Source organism: Gallinula chloropus (assembly GCF_964237585.1).
Source record: "Gallinula chloropus genome assembly, chromosome: 1".
Lineage (NCBI taxonomy): Eukaryota > Metazoa > Chordata > Aves > Gruiformes > Rallidae > Gallinula > Gallinula chloropus.
In genome coordinates this window covers 132687105-132707040 of record NC_140085.1, presented here as the reverse complement: position 1 = coordinate 132707040, position 19936 = coordinate 132687105, and the positions used below count along the sequence as shown (strand labels likewise).

General features: G+C 43.7%; 1 protein-coding gene across 2 annotated transcripts in view; it reads left to right on the top strand.

Annotated features, from left to right (window-relative positions):
* Window positions 1-7437, top strand: part of GLRA2 (glycine receptor alpha 2) — a gene marked incomplete at both ends in the record, with an annotated part of 128422 nt that extends 120985 nt beyond the window's left edge. For both annotated transcript variants that reach the window (XM_084270246.1, XM_084270247.1), the window contains one exon: window positions 7159-7437. In XM_084270246.1, coding sequence (XP_084126372.1) covers window positions 7159-7437 — 279 coding nt within the window. The remainder of the gene's footprint in view (window positions 1-7158) is intronic.
* Window positions 7438-19936: the final 12499 nt, after the last annotated feature.

Genomic DNA, 19936 nt, shown 5'->3' with positions numbered 1-19936 from the left:
ATCACCATCATTCCTCTGAAGCCTGGGTTAAGGAGGAGTGGGCTTGGCATCTGGAAGAGGTGAGCTGAGCTGCAGAGCTCTTCAGGATGTAACAAACTGGAGAAGTTTGTTAGTGACTTCTGTATTACCAAATGCCACCAGAGCTTGCTCCATCTTCCCTTTTACCTCCGTGTAAGAAACTGGAACACATAGGTTATCCTATTTAAGAGTTGTCTCTTTCTGTATCAGCAGGATTTAGCCTCAAGGCAAAACTATGTGAAAAGGAAAACATGACACCCAAAGTACTAAAAGCTAGGGGAGCTGCAGGACATTTCAACATTGGCTCCAGCTTCTGGCATACTATCAAGGAGTGGAGGACCTGAATTCCCATAGGACATGCCATATTCAGTGAGGAATGGCCTCTGTTATAGGATCTTTTCTCCATCAGTGGTCAGGCATGGACATTGTATTTAAAAGCTCCAAGGCAAACAAGGACTTTTCTGTCTTCTGAAAATAAGCAACCAAGGGTGCCCTTTTGCATGAGCTAGCCTGCACTTTCAATAGCTGCACATGAACCTATGAATCTGTGCCGTTGTGCTATTTTCATCATCTGAAGCATTCTCACACAATGATTTATACAAGTAAATGAAAGACAGTTTCTTTTTTAAAAGTAAATTCTCCCTTTCTCCTTCATGGTGTTACTGTATTTTACCGTTTCCTGCACTGAAAAAAACCCAAACAACAAAAAACCCCATAACCTTCCACTTATTAATTTTCAGCATAACTTCATGACCTCTGTGGTTCCCCCCCACACACACCAAACACAACTTTTCTAAGATGAAGCGATCAAATCTACTTTGTTTCTCCTCCTGTAGAAAAAAACCTTCTGTCATCCTTGCTGCCCCTCTTTGTATTTTATCTAATTCTGCTGTGTCTTTACTGAGTTTGAGTGAACATAATGCTCCATGTGTTCAAAAACTGATTGGACTGAGTGGATGAAGTGACAGAATGATATTTTCTGTTTTGTTTGCCCTTTGCCTGACTGCTGCTTAGCAGAGGACTATTCCAGAATCATCTATGTGGTAATTCCTCTAACTCCCACCCAGGAAAGAACCAACTTTGAGCTCATTAGGGTTGTGTAATTAGGGTTATCTTTTGCAATAGGCTTTACCTTGCACTTATCAACCCTGTATTTCATTTACTTCAATTTTGTTACTTAGCCTCTCAGCATTCAGAAATCCTTCTGAAAAGCCTGGTTTAGATTTGTCCACTTTGAATAGACTGTGTCACCCACGTACCTTCCCTTGGGAACCTTTGTCCCAGCTCATTCATAAATCTCTTCCTCGTTACTGGCTCACAGATTCTTGGGGCTTCCTTCCAGAGAATCCCTCAGTGATAAGATCAAGCTTTACTCCTAAACTCCATTACTGCCTTTTAAACAGTTAATCTATGAGAGGACCTTCTCTCTTGTTTCCTGAAAATTTAGCTTTGAAAGAGCTTTCTATGTGGAACACAAGAGTATTTGAAAGTCCAAATATGAACTGAACTACCTTCATCCACATACTCAGTGACTCCCAAGAACTGAAGCCATGTGTGCACAACTGTCTTTGCAAAACCACACTGTGAATTATGTAAAGTATTGAGAGGTGGGAGGTGTCTCAAAATCTTCCTATTGATTCCATTTTGCTTTCAAGTTTGAATTTATTGTGGGTTTCTAACTTTGTGCTTATGAATGCCAAAAGGAAAATGTCTCTGATTTTCTCTGCTGTATACCTAAAATTAATCTCCTATGTCCTTGAAATTTAATTAGACCAGACACTTTTAAATTGTTTGCCCACCATACACTGGAAAAGGAGTAGCAAAATGAAACAAATAAATCACATAGGAGAGTAAATTAAATACACTGTTTGAAGCCAGCCTCTCTCTCATTTTCCTCATTGTTAAAACTGAGTCAATGCTGACAATAAGCATTCAAAAGTGATCAGGATAAAGCGCTGCAGAATGCATTGTACAGAAAGCTGTACTTGCAAGGCACTGAACCCCATCTGGCACCTCAGCCCCACACAAGATGCTCGCTCATTCCCCCCTCAGTGGGATGGGAGAAAGAATTGGAAGGGGAAAAGTGAGAAAACTCCTGGGCTGAGATACAGACAGTTCAGTAGGCAAAGCAAAGGCCACAGGCACAAGCAAAGCAAGACAAGGAATTCATTCCCCACTGCCCATGGGCAGGCAGGAGTTCAGCCATCCCCAGGAAAGCAGGGATCTGTCACGCCTAACGGTGACTTGGGAAGACAAACACCACCACCTTGAACGTACCCCCCTTCCTTCCTTCTTCTCCTGGCTTTATATGTTGAACTTGACAATCATATGGTACGGGTCAGTTGGGGTCAGCTGTCCTGGCTGTGTCCCTTCCCCCTGGCAGTGTCCCCTCCCAACTCCTTGTGTGCCCCCAGCCTCCTCACCGTTGGGGTGGGGTGAGAAGCAGCAAAGACCTTGGCTCTGTGTGAGCACTGCTCAGCAAGAACTGAAACATCCCTGTTATCAACAGTTTCCAGCACAGTTCCAAAACACAGCCTCATATTATGAGAATTAACTCTATCCCTGTCAACACCAGCATCGTGGATTAAATTTTCTAAAGGTTTTTTTCCCCATTTCTGATTGCTTTGGTCTGAAGTTGGTAGTAGGAATTACATTTGAGACCTGATGGAGTAGAAATTAAAACTTTACAAAGATGGAAGATGAAGAAATAAAATCATGACAAAAATATACCCCCGTAAATTACATGTTGGGTACTGTAAAACTAAATCATGAGCATCTAATGCCATTAATTGGTAAAGCACAGAAAATTACTAAATTAACAAAGGGAAATGAAAAATCGAGAAAAAAATGTAATTTATGTTTGATGAAAAGCAAACACCTAGGCACATTCATTGTGACATCATAATACAGATAAATTTATACTGTTGAAAAAGTGTGTGTAGAAAGTATTTGCCCAAATATCAGGACAAGTAGTAAGTTTTCATAGGATAGTTCTTCTAAAATACTCTGGATGGTGAACATCTGAGATGAAACCAGCAAAAGAACACTAATCATCATATTTATTTCTTTTCTGTTTCTCTTCCCAGCTTGTGACCCTTTCCTTATATCTTTATCAAGGACAGACTGAGTTCTGACTACGTATTATGCAAAACTAAGTTCTCATCCTTTTAGAAGGATAAAGTCAATGACATTGATGGCAGTGGATTCTGCCACTCCAGTTGGTAGCCAGCGGTTTCCAGCTGCTGTTCAACTTTGGTTAAGATCTGTACAAATATAAGTAGCTTGAGTAAGCAAGTGAGATCCTGCCTGGTTTTAAATGAACACGTTTTATGTGTAATCTTATTTAAATAATGATAGAGACGTTTGCTAAGTCGTTTGGACTATTTTACCAGAGACTGAGCTGATGAACAGCACAAGTTGAAGACTGTCTTTGGACAAGTGTCCATGGTAGGGTGTATCAGATGGTATGGACTGAATATGACCTTTAGAATGAAGAGTCACACTGCAACCCCACTGGAAGGTACCTTAGGTAGTTTGCCCAGTAGTTTGCCAAGACTTTAGGGTAAAGGAAGACAGATCCACAGTGCTAAGGGAAGGCAATTGAGGTCAGTTCTTCACCTCACGTGTTAGAACATGAAAAAAAATACTTCTCTTTGTCAAAGAATATAAATTTGATTTTTCTTTCTCCGTCACTATTCCTCAAAATCTCTTATATGTAACAGAATGTTGGAAGATAATCTGAAATGTCAGGTCATAGTTTTGCCATAAGATTATGATGTTTTAGAGACAGGTGTTTTAGCTTCATCTGTTCTGCTGAAGTAAATCACACCAGGTATTTTATTGTTCATGAGCTCATGACCACAGTGTTAGTCCCCAGTGGAGCAGGTTCATCTGTGAGAAAGATTGTTGGCATAGTCCATGCCAGAGTCAACTAATCCACAACTCTGTGGGCAATGAAGTTCCAGTACTTGAGTTGACACCCATCTTCCTTCAGCAAAGAGGAGAAAATTTTTCTGTCCCCATTGTTTCATTTTGGGTGGAACCAGTTTAAGGGCTCAGGGGGGCAACAGGATACAAGTCAAAGGTCAGTCTCATGAGAAAAATATCCCCCTAGCATAGACAGATGGGTCTTGATGACTGCAGGGTTTCTTCATTAATTTTCAACACTATTGGCCAATTTCACTGGAAAAACCTCAAGATGATGAGATCTTTCCAGTGGTACTGTCTGGTCAGGTAGGAGAGTTCTGATGGGTTCAGGTCTTGCCTGTGAGACTGCAGATGATGACAGTGCATGGAAGGCAGGCAGATGCCTGACTGCAAAGGCCCTTTGGGCAACCTTGTCTAGATCACACCTGGAGGTTGGTGACCCAACCTGTGGCAGGGAGTTTGGAACTCTATGATCCTTGGGGTCCCTTCCAACCCACACCATTCTGTGGTTCTATGATTTGGCTCCTGGTTGGTTTTACTGCTGAGCATCATATAATGGTTATGAACCTGCATCACATCCAGGGCTGGAGGTGGGGCTGTAAGGATTGTGTTTTTTCTTGCTTCCAGTGGCACACAGATGATCACAGCAGCTACAGCTTAGATGACCATATGATAAGTTTTTGTTAGAGTCTATTATCAAACATAGAAATTTTGGTTTGGTAGAAACAAATGGTTTGGTAGAAATACAGTGCCATTCTCTTAATTGTTTAGTTTTGAAAAAGGTTTTTCTGATAAATGTTGAAAAAGAGCTTCATAAACACGCACTTTTTTTGCAACCAACAAGCAGCTCCATGTAGGAGAACAGGTAACAAACCGATCCAGAGATTTATCAGGGAGATGCAAATCTGCTCAAGCAGAGAAGGAAACCAAGCATGCACTCCTCATACCCTAGGTGAATGCTGTACCTTTTGTATCCAGGAGAAATCAGCATCTATTGCAGTCCTAAATCAAAAACTAGCATGAGGACCAGGCACACTTCCCTCTGCCAGGCACACTTTCCTCTGGGATTTGTGAGAAAGCAGTGGCATGGGCAGCTGTCTGGGGAGGCTCTAAATCCCCTTGGGAAATGAGCAGCTCCACACAGCTAGAGGTTGGGTGCTGAACATTTGAAAAAAATGCAATTTAAACACCCTGTCCCTAATCTCAGATGACTTGCCACTGGAGTTACAACAGTGTAAGCTCAAAAACAGGACTGTGGCACTGAAGACGAATTGTTCAGCCCCACGCAGCAAAGCAGTGACCCAGCAGGGCACAGAGGAAGTGGAGACTCTCCAAGTCCTGCATTGAGCTCTTTTTTTTTTTATTCCCATAGATTCCTCAGGAGTAACAGAAATTAGAATTTTAAAAAATGAATAAAGTGCATATGGCAACACAGCTGCTGAAAATCTGTTGCCCTTTTTAATCACTTCTTATGTCCTGGGCATGCATCTTATCCTTCAAACTCAGTAGAAGGGAAAGTTCTGTGAGAAGGCAGCTCCCTCTATTACTGGGGGACTTTGTGGTGGTGTTAAGTCATGCAAAAGAAGCCTTGCCTATAAGACTATCCAGAACCTAGGTTTCAGCGGCTTCATCTTTAAAATACTTTACATATTTATAACCACCAGGATAGCAGAATTTTTGGAGTTTTCACAGAGGGACTGCAAAGTGTAAATAACTAAAATTGAAAAAGGAGAGGACCATGCTTCTTTTTCTTAGTGATAGTGAGTTCTTGAAACATGTGGGCTATAAACCCTGGGTAAGTGTTCAAACAGCCTTGCAATACCATAATTTTCCATCTGCTCACAGGTACACTGTAGAATAGACCTCAGGCTGAAGTGACAGGGGCACCAAAACAGTTTACTGCCTATCCTCCTTCCACAAGCACTCCATGTCATAAACAGCCAGAGTGCCTATTTCTCATTTAGCAGCCTTGGATCACAGTACTGGTTATTCACGTTTGTGTGTCAGCTTCAAGGTAGGGAGAGCAAGTCTGGTGATATATTCAATTCCAGTGCTGGAGCTGGGGCGAGAGACAAATGCAATTATTGGAAGAGGTGCTTCTGTGAAGGAGCAGTGATTTACATCCTGAATAGGTGTAAATTATCCTCCCTCCCCACCCCCAAGTTCAGCAATGTACTTCTTATTCAATATCTTGCTGCTGAGATGTTTTTCCTTGCAGTCTAATGCTCTGTTAAGATCAGAACCTGTGGTTTAGTGGGAGATGTGAGGGAGTATTCCTTGTGAGCACAAGAAGTGGTCGTTTTAAGTCAACAATGGAATATTTGTCACTCAAAGAGAAGATCTTTAACTTCAGTGAGCGGCTGGACTTACAATTCATCCTTGCTGGAATGAAGAGTAAAGCTGCTTGCTTGTTGGTTTTGAATCCTTCATGGAGGGCTGCCAGTAACTCTTAACTTGTGTGTTATTGTGCTATCAGACAGGAGAAATGGCAGTGACAATTTACCAGCATGGTCACAAACCTTTCATCACACAGTTATCATGGTGATAGAGTTCCATGGCAGTTACTCACCTCTTCAAAAACAGATATTACTCATTCAGACAAGAGGGAGAATAGATTTCTGCAAGATGGTGCTATATTAGCTTGTGCTATTGCACCTACCTCCCGGTTACTACTAAATCCAAGTGCTCAGTGCATTTTGAAATACCGGCTGTCAGATGGCTCCTATGAGCAAGGAGAGACTGTGATCCATCCTTGTTTCACAGGTCAGAGATGGAGGTGCAAGACTGCAGTTAGACTGTGCCAAAGATAACACATTCCCATGAGCTTGGGCCCCTGGATCTCTGGGTCACTCAGTTCTATCTGGGCAGAGCAGAGTCCATGCTACCAACACGACCATGTTTCATCCCCACAGCAAGCCTGAGGAGTGCAATGAGAAACCTGTGGAGTCAATTCTCTTCCCTATGGGGCTGGGATATAGGTTGCTGCTCAGGGCACTTGATTTAGTCATACCTAAAATAATTAAAGCTCTGATTCACAAACCATAGCAATCACCTAGTTTCCATGTTTTTGATTTAATTGCTTTTATGTCTTTGAAGCCTGGAGTAAGCTAATTTGCTTAGGGGCTTTGGAGGGGTGCACCTCAACTACTCAAGTATATGGCATATTTGGTAGACAGAGGATTGTGTGTCTTAATTGTCTTCTTTATCCCCCAGGAAGATGAAGTTGCTCGTGACAGTCGATTCAATTTCAGTGGCTACGGCATGGGTCACTGCCTCCAAGTCAAAGATGGCACAGCAGTCAAGGCTGCTCCACCCAACCCACCCCCGGCACCACCAAAGGATTCCGATTCCATCAAGAAGAAGTTTGTTGACCGTGCAAAAAGGATTGATACAATATCCCGTGCTGCATTCCCGCTCGCCTTCCTCATTTTCAACATCTTTTACTGGATTACATACAAAATTATAAGGCATGAGGACATTCACAAGAAATAGGCAACGCTGGTTTGCCAGGACTTTCTAGCCAAAGTGATACACGTGTAAATAAACAGTGAAATGTCTTTCTGTCGTTTGGACTAAGGGTTTCTTTCCCCCACAGGACACTGAAGAAAACAAAATGAACAAAAAGGAGCATAGAAGGAAAAGTGATTGCATGAAAACATATGCCGTGAGACCAGTCGATGAGGGTTCCCCCTATGTACTCTCAGTGTTGCTCTTCTGGATTCAGCATTTGATCAGACATCTGTCAATGGGGCCAAATTTTACCCAGCTTTATCAGCAAGATATTATCTTTCAAAACAAAAGAGAATCAGAAAACAAACAATTCTCCTAAAACATCTACCAAGAGACTGTGATGGCTACAGTACAGTGAGTTATAAGAGGACCAAACTTTTTCAGGATAATGTTGCCTTTCTATATGAAACAAGTCTACTGAGCTACATTCCATGACCATGTCTGTAGTTAGTGGTTTCACCAAGGAGTCCTTTTGTGGGTTGTAAATTATTTCTACTGATAGGGGAGGGGAGAGGAAAAAAAAAAAAAAGAAAAAAAAATTTATACTTTACTATCCTTGTGGGTGTGCATTTTAATATTATCTTGCTTTACTAGAGTTGTAATTTTGGGGTTGAACTTGTGCGTTGTGTGATTTATTTGATAGTTGACACTCCAAAACCAGTGAAACTGCCCTGTTTATTTTTGTTGGAAGACAGTGCACTTACTTCATTTTATTTCTCCTGATTTTACATGCAACTTGAGGTGCCAAACTGTATTTTACCTATTGTGCTACCCTGTACAACACTACTTAGTAAGAACTTCTTTCCTCCAAGGTGTAGCTCAGTTTAGCATTGAGTTTCTATTACTGCTCTCATTGTAGCTGCAATCAATAGCTCTGTAGGTAAACACAAATTGTTTACAGACCTCTAATTTATATCTTTACTCAAAGTGGCTATCATTTTAAATATCATTAATTAACCTAAGAATTTTAAAACTGTACTGTGATTTTCAGAACCTGTTACCTTTTGGTGCCGGATCTGCGTTATTCGAATCCTTGCTACATGTTTTAAAGTAGAAAATTAAAAAAAAAAAAGATTAAAAAAAAAAAGATGGTATTTTTGCTTACAGAGAAGATGACAACCTGTAACATAAGATGAATCAAACATTAAAATTTTACACTTGATGTAAAAGGGTTTATTAAAAAAAAGGTATTTGTTCAATTTCAATAAAGCTAAATGTGGTACTAACAAGTCTTTACTCTTTTCTTCATTTCCAGCAGGGCTGTTCATGCCAGGGTCCAGTTCTTCCACCCCTCTGTCAGCAGAAAGACAGTGCAAAGCAATCTTTTGCTGACCTGGCTTAGCCCGACAAATTGTGCTATCTATCCTGCAGCCAAGGGGGCTGTTGCAGCCCCTGGGAATATGTCAAGGACCGTGTCAGAAATGTGCCTAGGATATGACAGGAGCATTTGTGCCTGCAGAACTAGGCCTGAGCTATGAGGCACATCACTCCCTGCTCACAGAATCCATGTGCAGCAAGAAGCACACGTCATCTTTACGTGTGATGTACCCAGCTTGGTGGCATCCTAAACTTTCTCCTGACTTTGTTGCAGTTTCACCTCTTTGGTAAAGGACATGCTGAGATGGCCTCTGTCAGGTGCTTCATGTAGACACTGTAACAACCAACAGATTAAAAGCAAATTAAACTGCCTCCAGTTTATTGCTCTTCCCTTGAGAGGCCAGAATGCACACTCTGTAGCTGCCCACCAGAGACAATTTTCCACCATCCCCTAATGAGATGATCCACTTTGACTCCTGGACGAGCTTCTGCTGAGAGGCTGTGGATCACAGAATCACAGAATTGTAGGGGTTGGAAGGGACCTCCAGAGATCATCGAGTCCAACCCCCCTGCCAAAGCAGCTCCCTAGGACAGGTCACACAGGCAGGTGTCCAGACGGGTCTTGAATATCTCCAGGGAAGGAGACTCCACAACCCCCCTGGGCAGCCTGTCCCAGGGCTCTGTCATCCTCACTGTGAAAAAGTTCTTCCACATGTTGGTGCAGAACTTCCTGTGCTCCAACTTGAGGCCATTGCCCCTTGTCCTGTCTCCACAGACCACCGAAAAGGGGCTGGCCATTTCCCCCTGCATCCCACAATTAAGATATTTATAAACATTAATAAGGTCCCCCCTTGGTCTTCTTTTCTCTAGGCTGAACACTTCCAGCTCACCCAGCCTTTCCTCACAGGGGAGATGCTCCAGGCTCATAATCATCTTTGTAGCCCTCCTCTGGACATCCCTGTCTTTTTTATACCAGAGAGCCCAGGACTGGACACAATAATCCAGGTGGGGCCTGACCAGGGCAGAGTAGAGGGGGAGGATCACTTCCTTCGACCTGCTGGCCACACTCCTCCTGATGCACCCCAGGATCCCATTCGTTCTCTTAGCCACCAGGGCACACTGCTGGCTCATGGCCAAACTGTTGTCCACCAAGACCCCCCCAGGTCCTTCTCCACAGAGCTCCTCTCCAGCAGGTCATCCCCCAGCCTGTACTGATACATGAGGTTATTCCTTCCCAGGTGCAAGACTCTACACTTGCTTTTATTAAACCTCATCTGGTTTCTCCCTGCCCAGCTCTCCAGCCTGTCCAGGTCTCTCTGGATGGCAGCGCAGTGTTCCTGCCTGTCAGCCACTCCTCCCAGCTTTGTATCATCGGGTACTTGCTGAGGGTGGATGCTATTCCCTCATCAAGGTTGTCAAAGATGTTAAACAAGACTGGATACAGGTACCACCGACTGACTGTATTTATGTGTGGGTGTGTGTACACACATGCACATGCCTGTGTGTGTCTACATCTCCATCCCTCTCCACACAGCTGCTGTAACTACACAGATCTGTTTGTATCCCAGGACCAGGGAGGGAATCTAGACATCTTGACAAATATGATTCCCAAACAGTTATCTAAATTAATAGTGCAAAGCTGGTTGTACATTTAACCTTCCCACACCTTCCTCAGCTCTGTGGACTTTCCTGTTGCTTACACTTGTGACAAAATTGGTAACGTTCATCTCCATCTCTTTGAGACCATTATCCAGATGTAACCAACAGCCCTGGAAGGGGGAACAGATAAGAACTCAAGACAACTGTCCAAAATATTTTGTTTTGAAAAATAAGCTTTTGACTGGAATTTAAATATCATAATAATGGAAAATGTTGATAGTAATAGATTTGGTTTTATTCTTTTTTAAAGGAATGGTATTTGATTAATGGATAAAGTAGTAGAGGAAAACCCCAGTGCAATCCCAGTTCCCTGAGCTCCATCAAGGTGAGGACACCCAACTGTAAACTGTGTTTGTAGTGGAAGTTAGGAGCCCTCAGTGCTACAGAGACATGTGTTGTTCGCTTTTACCAGCCCATTGTTCCAGAAACTCAGCTTGAAATGAAGGTGTAATGCCAGGATTAATGTTAATCCTGAGTGCCCAGATGTGCTGCTAATGAGTGTCACAGGCGATTGCTCACAGCCCCCGCCATGACCTCAGACCGCTGCAATAGGAATGCAAAACTATTCTCAGTGTCTCAGTAGGTCCCTTTTTGCAATGAAGCTCACGTGCCTCCAGCATCCACATTACAAATTCTCCTGCACACTTTGCAGTGCTTGGCTATTAGCATTGACTAAACAGTTTGCTAAAATATTCTGCCTATTGGATTTGAGGTATTCTGACAGTATCCATGGGAGGACTGGTCTCCTGTTGCCTTTTATATAAACTTAGGTCCAGTCATGGGAGTAATCTGTGCACAAACTCCTTACAGGTCTCTCTCCTTCTGAAGAGAGACAGAATTTATAGCTACTCAGCAACTAATTGTGAACCATGAAATTATCTGACTAAATTTTGGCCATCAATGATGCATGTAAATGGACAAGGCCCACCAAGCATGGCAATTAGGAATGGCCACATGATACAGAAGAGTTCTCAGCGTGCTGGTCAGTGGCCTATGAGCTGGCTCACACAGAGATTGTTTGACGAGTATCAAAGAACCTTTCCTCAAAGAATGTGGCTGGCACCAGAAGGATATATGCTGGCTGAGAAACTGCCTGCAGATAAAAAGTCAAATAACAAGGATAGCAGGACGTACAGAGGGACATGACATTTGTAAACAAAAGCTCAGTAGGGTTACCAGAGAAACAAGGCACGAAAACCTGTCACCTTGCACTCAGAGAAGTAGCGGAATTAAATGGTGAAGCAGTTTCATCTCAAGACACTATTGCAAGAGGGAAAAGAATAGCTTAGAAAATAAGTCCTGGACAAATAGCCTTTGTCAAGCAGAAAACATAGTGGGATGGAAGAAAAGAGACCTAGGATTAATTCTGAAGAGCTTCCAGAACCTGCAGGTTACAGTTCTAGCTGGTAAAATAAGATGAAGCCCTAGGGCATTTAAACTACTTGCATTTAGCTATAAAACTGTTATAATGACTTCTAATTTATCAAGAAAGCTTAAAAAGCTTTAAGCCTGCCTTTAAAGGATGCAACATCAGGTCAGGTCATTGACATCCTGTTGTTACAGATTGGACCTGAGTGGTTCAGTACTGAAGGAGAAAGGTTTAACCATTTCTCACCAGATAGGTGGTGTCATGCGCTGTGAAAAAGCCCAATCAATAAAGCAGATCTTTTAGAAAAAACTTGTTACAATAGGAAAGTGAAAAAAAGGTGCAATATGACATGAGAAATCTTTTTGCTCCTCTTTACTGTTCCTTTTTCTCTGTATTTTTTTTAGGTGGCAGATCCATCACTTGTGAATTACTGAATCAGGGGTGATAGGTAGTGCAGGTGAAGTCTCCAGTCTGGCAATTCATAACTGCTAGGGGGTGGAACTCCAGGATATATGATGCCTCTGGGGTCAGATTTTCTTCCTGTGCTACAGAGGTGAGGAGTAAGGGCCAATCCCATTCATCCACGGAGGTTGAAACTTTCTCACTCTGCCTCCCTTCTTTCTTGGCATGAGATGCTGGAGGCAATAGGAGAGAACTGATGGAAAAATAACGTTCCTCTACTGCAGGCTGAACTGCTGCAGACCTTCATCTTTGTACAATGAGTAATGTCATTCACATTAGTGGCACAGGAACCGGTGAGCAGATGTGAGGCACCAGCCACAACCTACAGACTTATGTAGCTGACACTATTGATAACACTGTGGAGGAATCTGGAACTGATCTTTGAGGTTATGGGCATGGGCATTTCCCTGGAAGGGCTGTCTCTGGGCTGAGTTGGTGCATTTGGCTCATGTTGTAGTTTTGCATGGTGGGGTTCTGGTAGAGAAGGGGGGCTTCAGGGGTGGCTTCTGCAAGAAGCAGCCAGAAGCTCTCTGCAGGCCCCACAGAGCAAACACCAGCTGGCTCAAGGATGGAGTTGTTGCTGGTCAAGGCAAAGCCCATCAGCGACGGTCACAGCGCCTCTGGGAATCACATTTAGGAGAAAAAAATGCAAGCAGCTGCTTTTTGCCTCCAAAGAAGGGAGTGAGAAGATGTAAGAAACTGTGCAGACACAAAGGCCCCGGAAGGGGGGGGAGGAGGTGCCCCGGGTGCCAGAGAGAAAGATGCCCCTGCAGCCTGTGGAGAAACCCATGGTGGAGTGGGTGTCCCCCTGAAGCCCATGGGTAAGGCTGAGACCCCACCAGCAGCCCATGGAGAGGCCCCATGCTGGATGGAACAGGTGGAGACATACAGGAGACATAAAGAAGACATTGTGACCCAAGTTGGAGCAAGCTTCTGCCAGCACTTGAAGCCCATGAAGAGAGATAGAGATGAGCGAGAGAAAGATCCATGCTGGAGCAGGTTTGCTGGGGGGAGGTTTGTGACCCTGTGGAAGACCATGCTGGAGTACTCTGGGCCTGAGTGAATGAGAGACATTCTGTGATTTATGACTGCACCCCCTATCAGTGACCCACGCTGGGGCAGCTGGTGAAGAGCTGAAGCCCCGTGGGAAAGGACTCACATTGGAGAAGTTCGTGGAGGACTGTCTGCCGTGGGTGGGACCCCACAGTGCAGCAAGGGAAGGGTGTGTAGAATGAATGCCCCCACCCCACCTAGCCAAGAAGGAAAACAACTTGTGAGGAACTGACCAAACCCCACATTTCCCCAGTCCCTGCCCCTTCTCGTGCCACCATGAGGGGAAAGAAGGGAGCAAAATCATGACTAGAGTGAAGTCTGATAAGAAGGGAGGGGTGGGGGGAGGTGCTTTAAGATCTGGTCACACTTCTCATTACCCGACTCTGGTGTCACTGGGTGTGCAGGGCAGTGCCATATATTAGAGAGTTTCTTTCCTTTATTCTGTGTTGAGTCTATTGCGCCCGTGACACTGATTGTGGAATGATCTCTCCCTGTCCTTATCTTGACTCTTGAGCCTCTCAATAGATATTTTCTTCCCTGGTCCAGCTGCAAAGGGAAGTGATAGAGCGGCTTTGGTGGGTGTCTGACCTCCAGCCAGAGCCAAACTACGACAACTCAGCAACAGGATTCTGTTTCTGCTGGAAGTCACATCTTATGAACTTATTTCTAAATACAGATAGAAATGTATTTGTATATGGGTGTAAAATGTATATGCCCATCTTTCTAACCCTTTTCTTTAAAAGTAGAACATGGCAAGGAACAAGGAAACAAAAGCTGTAAAACTTTGCATTACACAAAGTAGTACAAAAATAATTTTAATTAACCTACTCATTCTCCTTATCTATAACATAGTATCTGTGGAAAACAAGTTTCAGCCAGACTTTTAAAGCAATTTATTCTAATGCCTTTTGGTACAGAAGTTTGCATTTTACAACATTTTGGAAAACTAGAAAACCAAAACTAAGCCTGCCTACAGGAACTCCTGCCTGGGAGAATAATCTGAGCAAAGTCATGCTTTCTCCATAAACGCCACTTACAGATTTTACTTTGAAAATTAATCTTCTCTGGTTTGACAGCAAAAGAAAAAGAAGATATTTATGCCATTTGAAGATACTTTTCCTACTTTTTCAGGCAAAATGTGAAATGTCATCACATTTGGGGCTAAACTGCAGAACAAGAGCAGTTTCACCAGTTCTAGACAAACTTATCTAGCCAATTTACTTCCAATTCCAATGCAATGTGCACTGAAATCAGAAGGGAAGAAAAAAACCTCAAACCAAAAAAAAGTGTTTTATTGACTGCAATAGCTTCTAGATCAATCCCTAATGAAAGGTAAATTTCCAATTCCAAGTCCCAGAAATAATCTGTGAGGGAAAATATTTAGAGTGGATTAGCTCTCTTCAGTATCCTCTAAGGAGGAATAGAAACTTGAGTCAAGTAAGCATCTCAGATAATAATTAGGAGCACTGACTTTGTGAAATGCACACACTCAGTTCTTCAAGTTCCTACTGAAACATGCTAAATTAATATATTTCCTATGGAGAAAACCTGTGATGCAACATTAATAAAAATGCAGTGAATTCTAGGGATCCTGACAGCATTTTACATGTGCTAAAAAGTAGGATTTTACCAGAGCAAATTATACAAAATCCTCTCTAGTCATCTGAGCAGCTGTATGTATAACTGATTCAAACACAGCTTTTTCAGCTTACTGTAAGAGTTGAATCTTATTCAGCAGAGTGTGTTCCTGCTGCTGGGGATGGCAGACTGAGTGTGCCATGCCAGGAAGATGTCAGCTGGATGCATTGCTCCTTTTTCCACTGCATGGGAAAAACAGCCAGACGCCCAAGGGTGCACAAGGGGGGATATATTCTGTAGCAGCACTGAGTGAAAATGCATTTGCAATGAGGGGTTGAAGGATTCACTGATTTCCATCTCCTCTTTTTTTTTTGGCATAAATCTATTTTCTCTAAGAGTGCTACCCTTGACAACATAGACTCAGCCCCATGACTGGAACCTCTAGAAGATGGAATGGGATATCGTTATTCCTTGGCTTCTGGAGAGCTCCCTTCTCTGAGCTGTAAGTCCTCTTTGCCTGCTGCAAAGGATCACTGGTGTGCAGGAAGCCAGATATGACTTTGAAAAGTTTTGACAGTGATCACACAGCACCCCATGGCTCCCAAGCACGGAGGCAAGAGCAGAGAAGAGAGGATGCAACACCAGTGCTTGGTGTGGCAGAAGGACTATGTGGGCAAGGATGCTTCTCCTCACCCCTAAGAACCCAAACCTGGAACATACTCTCCAGAGGGTCCTCTGGAACTCACAGGCTAGCTTTACAGCACATCCTGAAGCTGACCGTGTTGTGGGTGCTCAACCTGCTTCCAGTGCTACTCAGAGAGCTCTTTACCAGCACAATGAACCTATTCCTCCCCATGAGATGTTCAATGGGGTTGCAATTGTGGCTGCAGAAATTGTTTGAGACACACTGCAGTGCTCAAAAAAAAACATCTTCTTTGTTCTCCCTTTAGTTAAAAAAAAAAAAAAAGAAGAAAAAGAGCTATGCCCTTTTGTGCAAGCAACAGAAGCTAAATCTAATTATTGATATTTGCAGCAGTGCTAAAGACCCTTGTGGGAGGGTGTCCCCCTACAGTAGCCTGGTTGTTGGGTGTTCCCTGTTTTTTTCCCAACCCAGGGGCCAGAAGAGTGCATTGAAGAATTTGAGGAGTACTGGGGCTGATGAAAGAAGGGAGGGAGCTCAGGGTGCTGGCAGTGGGAGATGTGGGTATGGGCCAACCAACACAGACACCATCTTGGGTTGCTCTGGAAGCCTAGCCTGAGGTGAGACCCCAGCATGCCCAGCACAGGGCCCCTGCACAGGACCAGCCAAGGAGAACAGGGAAAGGGCTCCCCCAGGGATGGGAAGTGGTGCAGTAACAGCCACAGAGCACAGCAGCAGTGGGACCAAGAGCAGAACTCACCCCAGGTCACCCTAACATGAACGCAGTAACTCATTAAAGAAGAGTCAAATCTAAAATATGCATTAAAATATGCGATATCTTCAGTCTCATCTGCTGGGTGCAATCCTGCTAATAAACATGAAGCCCCTACTCTAAAACACTTGATAGGGCACGTGCTCCTAACAGGAAGAAATAGTAATGTTGCATCTGTGTGAAGAGAGTCTTCAGCAAGGACTTTGGTGAGAAAATGAGAGCACTGGTCATTTATTTCACACTGGAGACACTGCTTCCTCCTCCTGCTGCATTGTCAGGCAGAGATGTTACAAACAGGCATGAGAATTTGGAAATGAAGAAGCCTATCTCTGGGTGGTTAAAGATGTCCTTTTAGCCATTGCTTGGAGTGTGCAGGGGAGATGTGTATGGCTGGTTTGGGGGGAGACCAACAAGAACAGCATGGGCAAATGTCTATGGTGAGCTAAATAGCCTTGAAAAAATGAGAGTTTTTATGGTTTTAACGTAATAATGTAGTAATGTAATGAACTCTGTCCTCTGCAAAAGGTGTGGGACATCATCCGTGTGGATCCTAACAGGAATTGCCAAAGATGCTCTTCAGAGGAATGGTGGAGAGCAGGGCTGCTACTGAACTATTAGCTTAAGAAAACAAGATCTGAATGATCTGCAGGAAACTGGGTTCTCTTACCATATGTATTTCATTCATTGTAGGAGGCCCCTGAAAGCATGCTCTCTGCTTGGAGTAGTATCCGAATCCTCCACTAAGCCATGAAGGGAGCAAAGAAGAAAAAATAAAACCAAACAAAACCCAACATCTTTTTCTTTACTTTTTTTTCCCCTTATAGTCGCTCAAGTGAAAATAAAGACAAAAACTTTTATGCTGACCATGGATGTATTCTGGGCCATTACAAGTTGATGGTGAAAGCTTTAATATGGGCATCTCAGCTGTCTGCTGTTATGGCACATTTGCTTTTCACTTTGGAGCCCAGTGACTTTGCTGCCTTGAATTACCATAATGAGCGGTTTCGCTGCTGACCCTTCTGGTGTTGCAAGAGCAGTAAGTGAGCACAAAAATGAAGAATTTGCCAAACATCATCTACAGTTTCAATCAAATTTCCTTCTCGTCAGAATATGTGTGCATACCAGTGCTTCAGAGGCTTTTTTCCAAGGGACACTGGTAGAGGCTGAAGAGTATTGCCATAAAAGCAATGCTTCCTTTGATTTATTAACACTAGCTGGGCTTTTAATTTTGCAGAAAGGAAGGGCCCCATTAAGACCCAGAGTCACATTTTACACCAGACGTCCTAAACGCGACCTGTGCTATTTTTAAATGGACTAATTCCCATCCATTTGCTGGTGTTATTCCAGGCATCACCAAGCCCCAAAGCACAAGGCCTGTTCCTGACGTGCCAGGAGTTTTCCTGGGTTTCAAACAGCTGTGTTGTTACTCTATCTGTAGCTTTCTGTATTAATATCAGTGGGCAGGACTGATTTTATGACACTAAGGAAACAGAGGAGGATATTTTAGCATAAAGGACATTTGCATATTTGCTGCTGTAACAGCAGGGAAAATTTCACTGGAAATTAATGGTTTCTGAAGACTGAAAAGCTTGAATTGTATTTGTGCACATACATGCAGACACACCTCCTCCCTTCCCTTTGCTTCCCTTAATCTTGCTACAGTATTTCTTTGGTCGATACACCTGAAAATTGCAACTCCTACCCAGTGCTTGCTGGTGGTGTAGCACAGAACAATACCTACTTTATTTATCTCTGACCTAGTTGTGGAAAACGTCCAAAACTTATCTTTGGCCTGATTAATCTAGGTCTGATCTGCTAATATGCTGCCACGGATTAAACAGATGTATCATCTGAAATAGCTGAGGCATGGCTCAGACATCCTGCAAGTGGCAGCACTCAGGTGTATCTGGGGTGAGTTTTGCTAAGCAGGCACTCTGCCCGGTGTTCCCTGATAAGGTTTCTGGGTCACATCTGATGACTTTAGCAGAAAATATGACTGTGGGTACTACTGAGGTGCATCTTTTCTGCAAATTAAAATCCGAGCTGGTATTAATAAATCAGAAGGGAATCGTGAACCAAGAGACCTGGGGAGAGCTCTTCAACCTCTCTGTGTGTCTGGTTCTAGAAGAAGAGCCACAATGATGCAGAAGGACTCCAAAAGCCCCATCTGCAGCTGGGGAGGGTCCCCGTGGAACCCGTTCCAGAGAAACTAACCCCAACCTCCCAGGCCCCCCACAGCACACAGAGGGTCCTGCCTTACAGCAACAGACAGGTCAGGGAGGACTTAGATTAAGCTGTGAACAGTGTTGGTGCTGGGAGCGGTCAAAGGTGAGGCTACTTTACAAGTGGTTTAATGTCATTTTGGTCAAACTGTCTTCCAAGGCTGCCTGAGCCTTAACGTTCCTACTGGTGTTTTCAGGCTGTGGTTAGAGCCACACCGGTGGCTTTTGTGACTTCCCCACGCACATCTCATCTCTGGTCACTGCAGCCTGGTGGGTTGACTAGCTGTCCTCCCAGCTCCACTAGCTATTCTCCCTTTATGTTGGATGGGAGAAGTGAGCCAAGTCCTCTGTAAAATAACGCAGATGGAGTAAAATCCCACCCGCCGACACCAAGCCACACACAGCTCTGCTCCCCAGCTCAGCCACCAAGGCTTGGGAGGTTTCCTCTGAGCAGGTGCAAGGGCAAGGGTGTGGATTTATCTGCTGTGTTATGCATGTCAAAAAGAATTGTAGCGGGAAAGGAAAGACAAGCAGGTCTTGGAGAGATCTCAAAAAGAGCAGACACTTCTGGAAAGTGTTAATGACAAAAGGACAACTGGAAATGGAGTGGAGAAAGGGCCTCCTCTTGCTTGTCCCAGTGGTGCTCTGAGGAAGACAAGCAGGACTCCACCAAGGGTATTGTCACCAATTGCTCTTTTTAATGGAAATCTGGCAGATCCCCAGTATTTACTACTCAGAAGGGAATTTCTATTATTAGGACAGCTGGGAGAATGGCCAAGGTTTATATTAGCTCCATTACTGACTATCTTTAATGGGTACTGGAGAGCATCTCTGGCTTTTGGAAGTATAACTGCATCTATTGGACACTACTATGATGTTCCTCTGTTTGAAGAAGGTCAGCACTGCCCCCTCAGGGGAAAAAAATAAAGAAAATAAGGGGAAAAAAAGCTGAAATAATGGAAAATCAAGGTGGGAATGACCTTAAGAAACTGCCTTATCTACTTCAGCCCCAGACTGAGCTGGAGGAGGGACAGTCTGTGTTTATCATTCAGTGTGGAGGCTGGAAGGGGATTTTGGGGAACCTTAGGAAATTGTATGTTTGTCTTTGCCTCAGTAACTCCCTGTTTCCTGATGGCTGCCCATGGTGAGCACTCAGGCCATGGAACTCCCAGAGCTTCTCTTATGCCCCCCTTCCCTGAACTTCCTCTTGTTTCTGCTCTGTCTCACTCTTCAGTCAAGAGGCTCTTCCTGATGCCCTACCCTGGGACAACCACCTGTTGAAGGATAAGCAGCGAGAACCTGGAGAGAAATTAAGAGGGAAACATCAACAGGCAAACTGATAGAAAACTTTTTGACATGCACGATATTTTCTTGTTTATGCATCCTCATGAGAAAAAATCAGTTTCTCC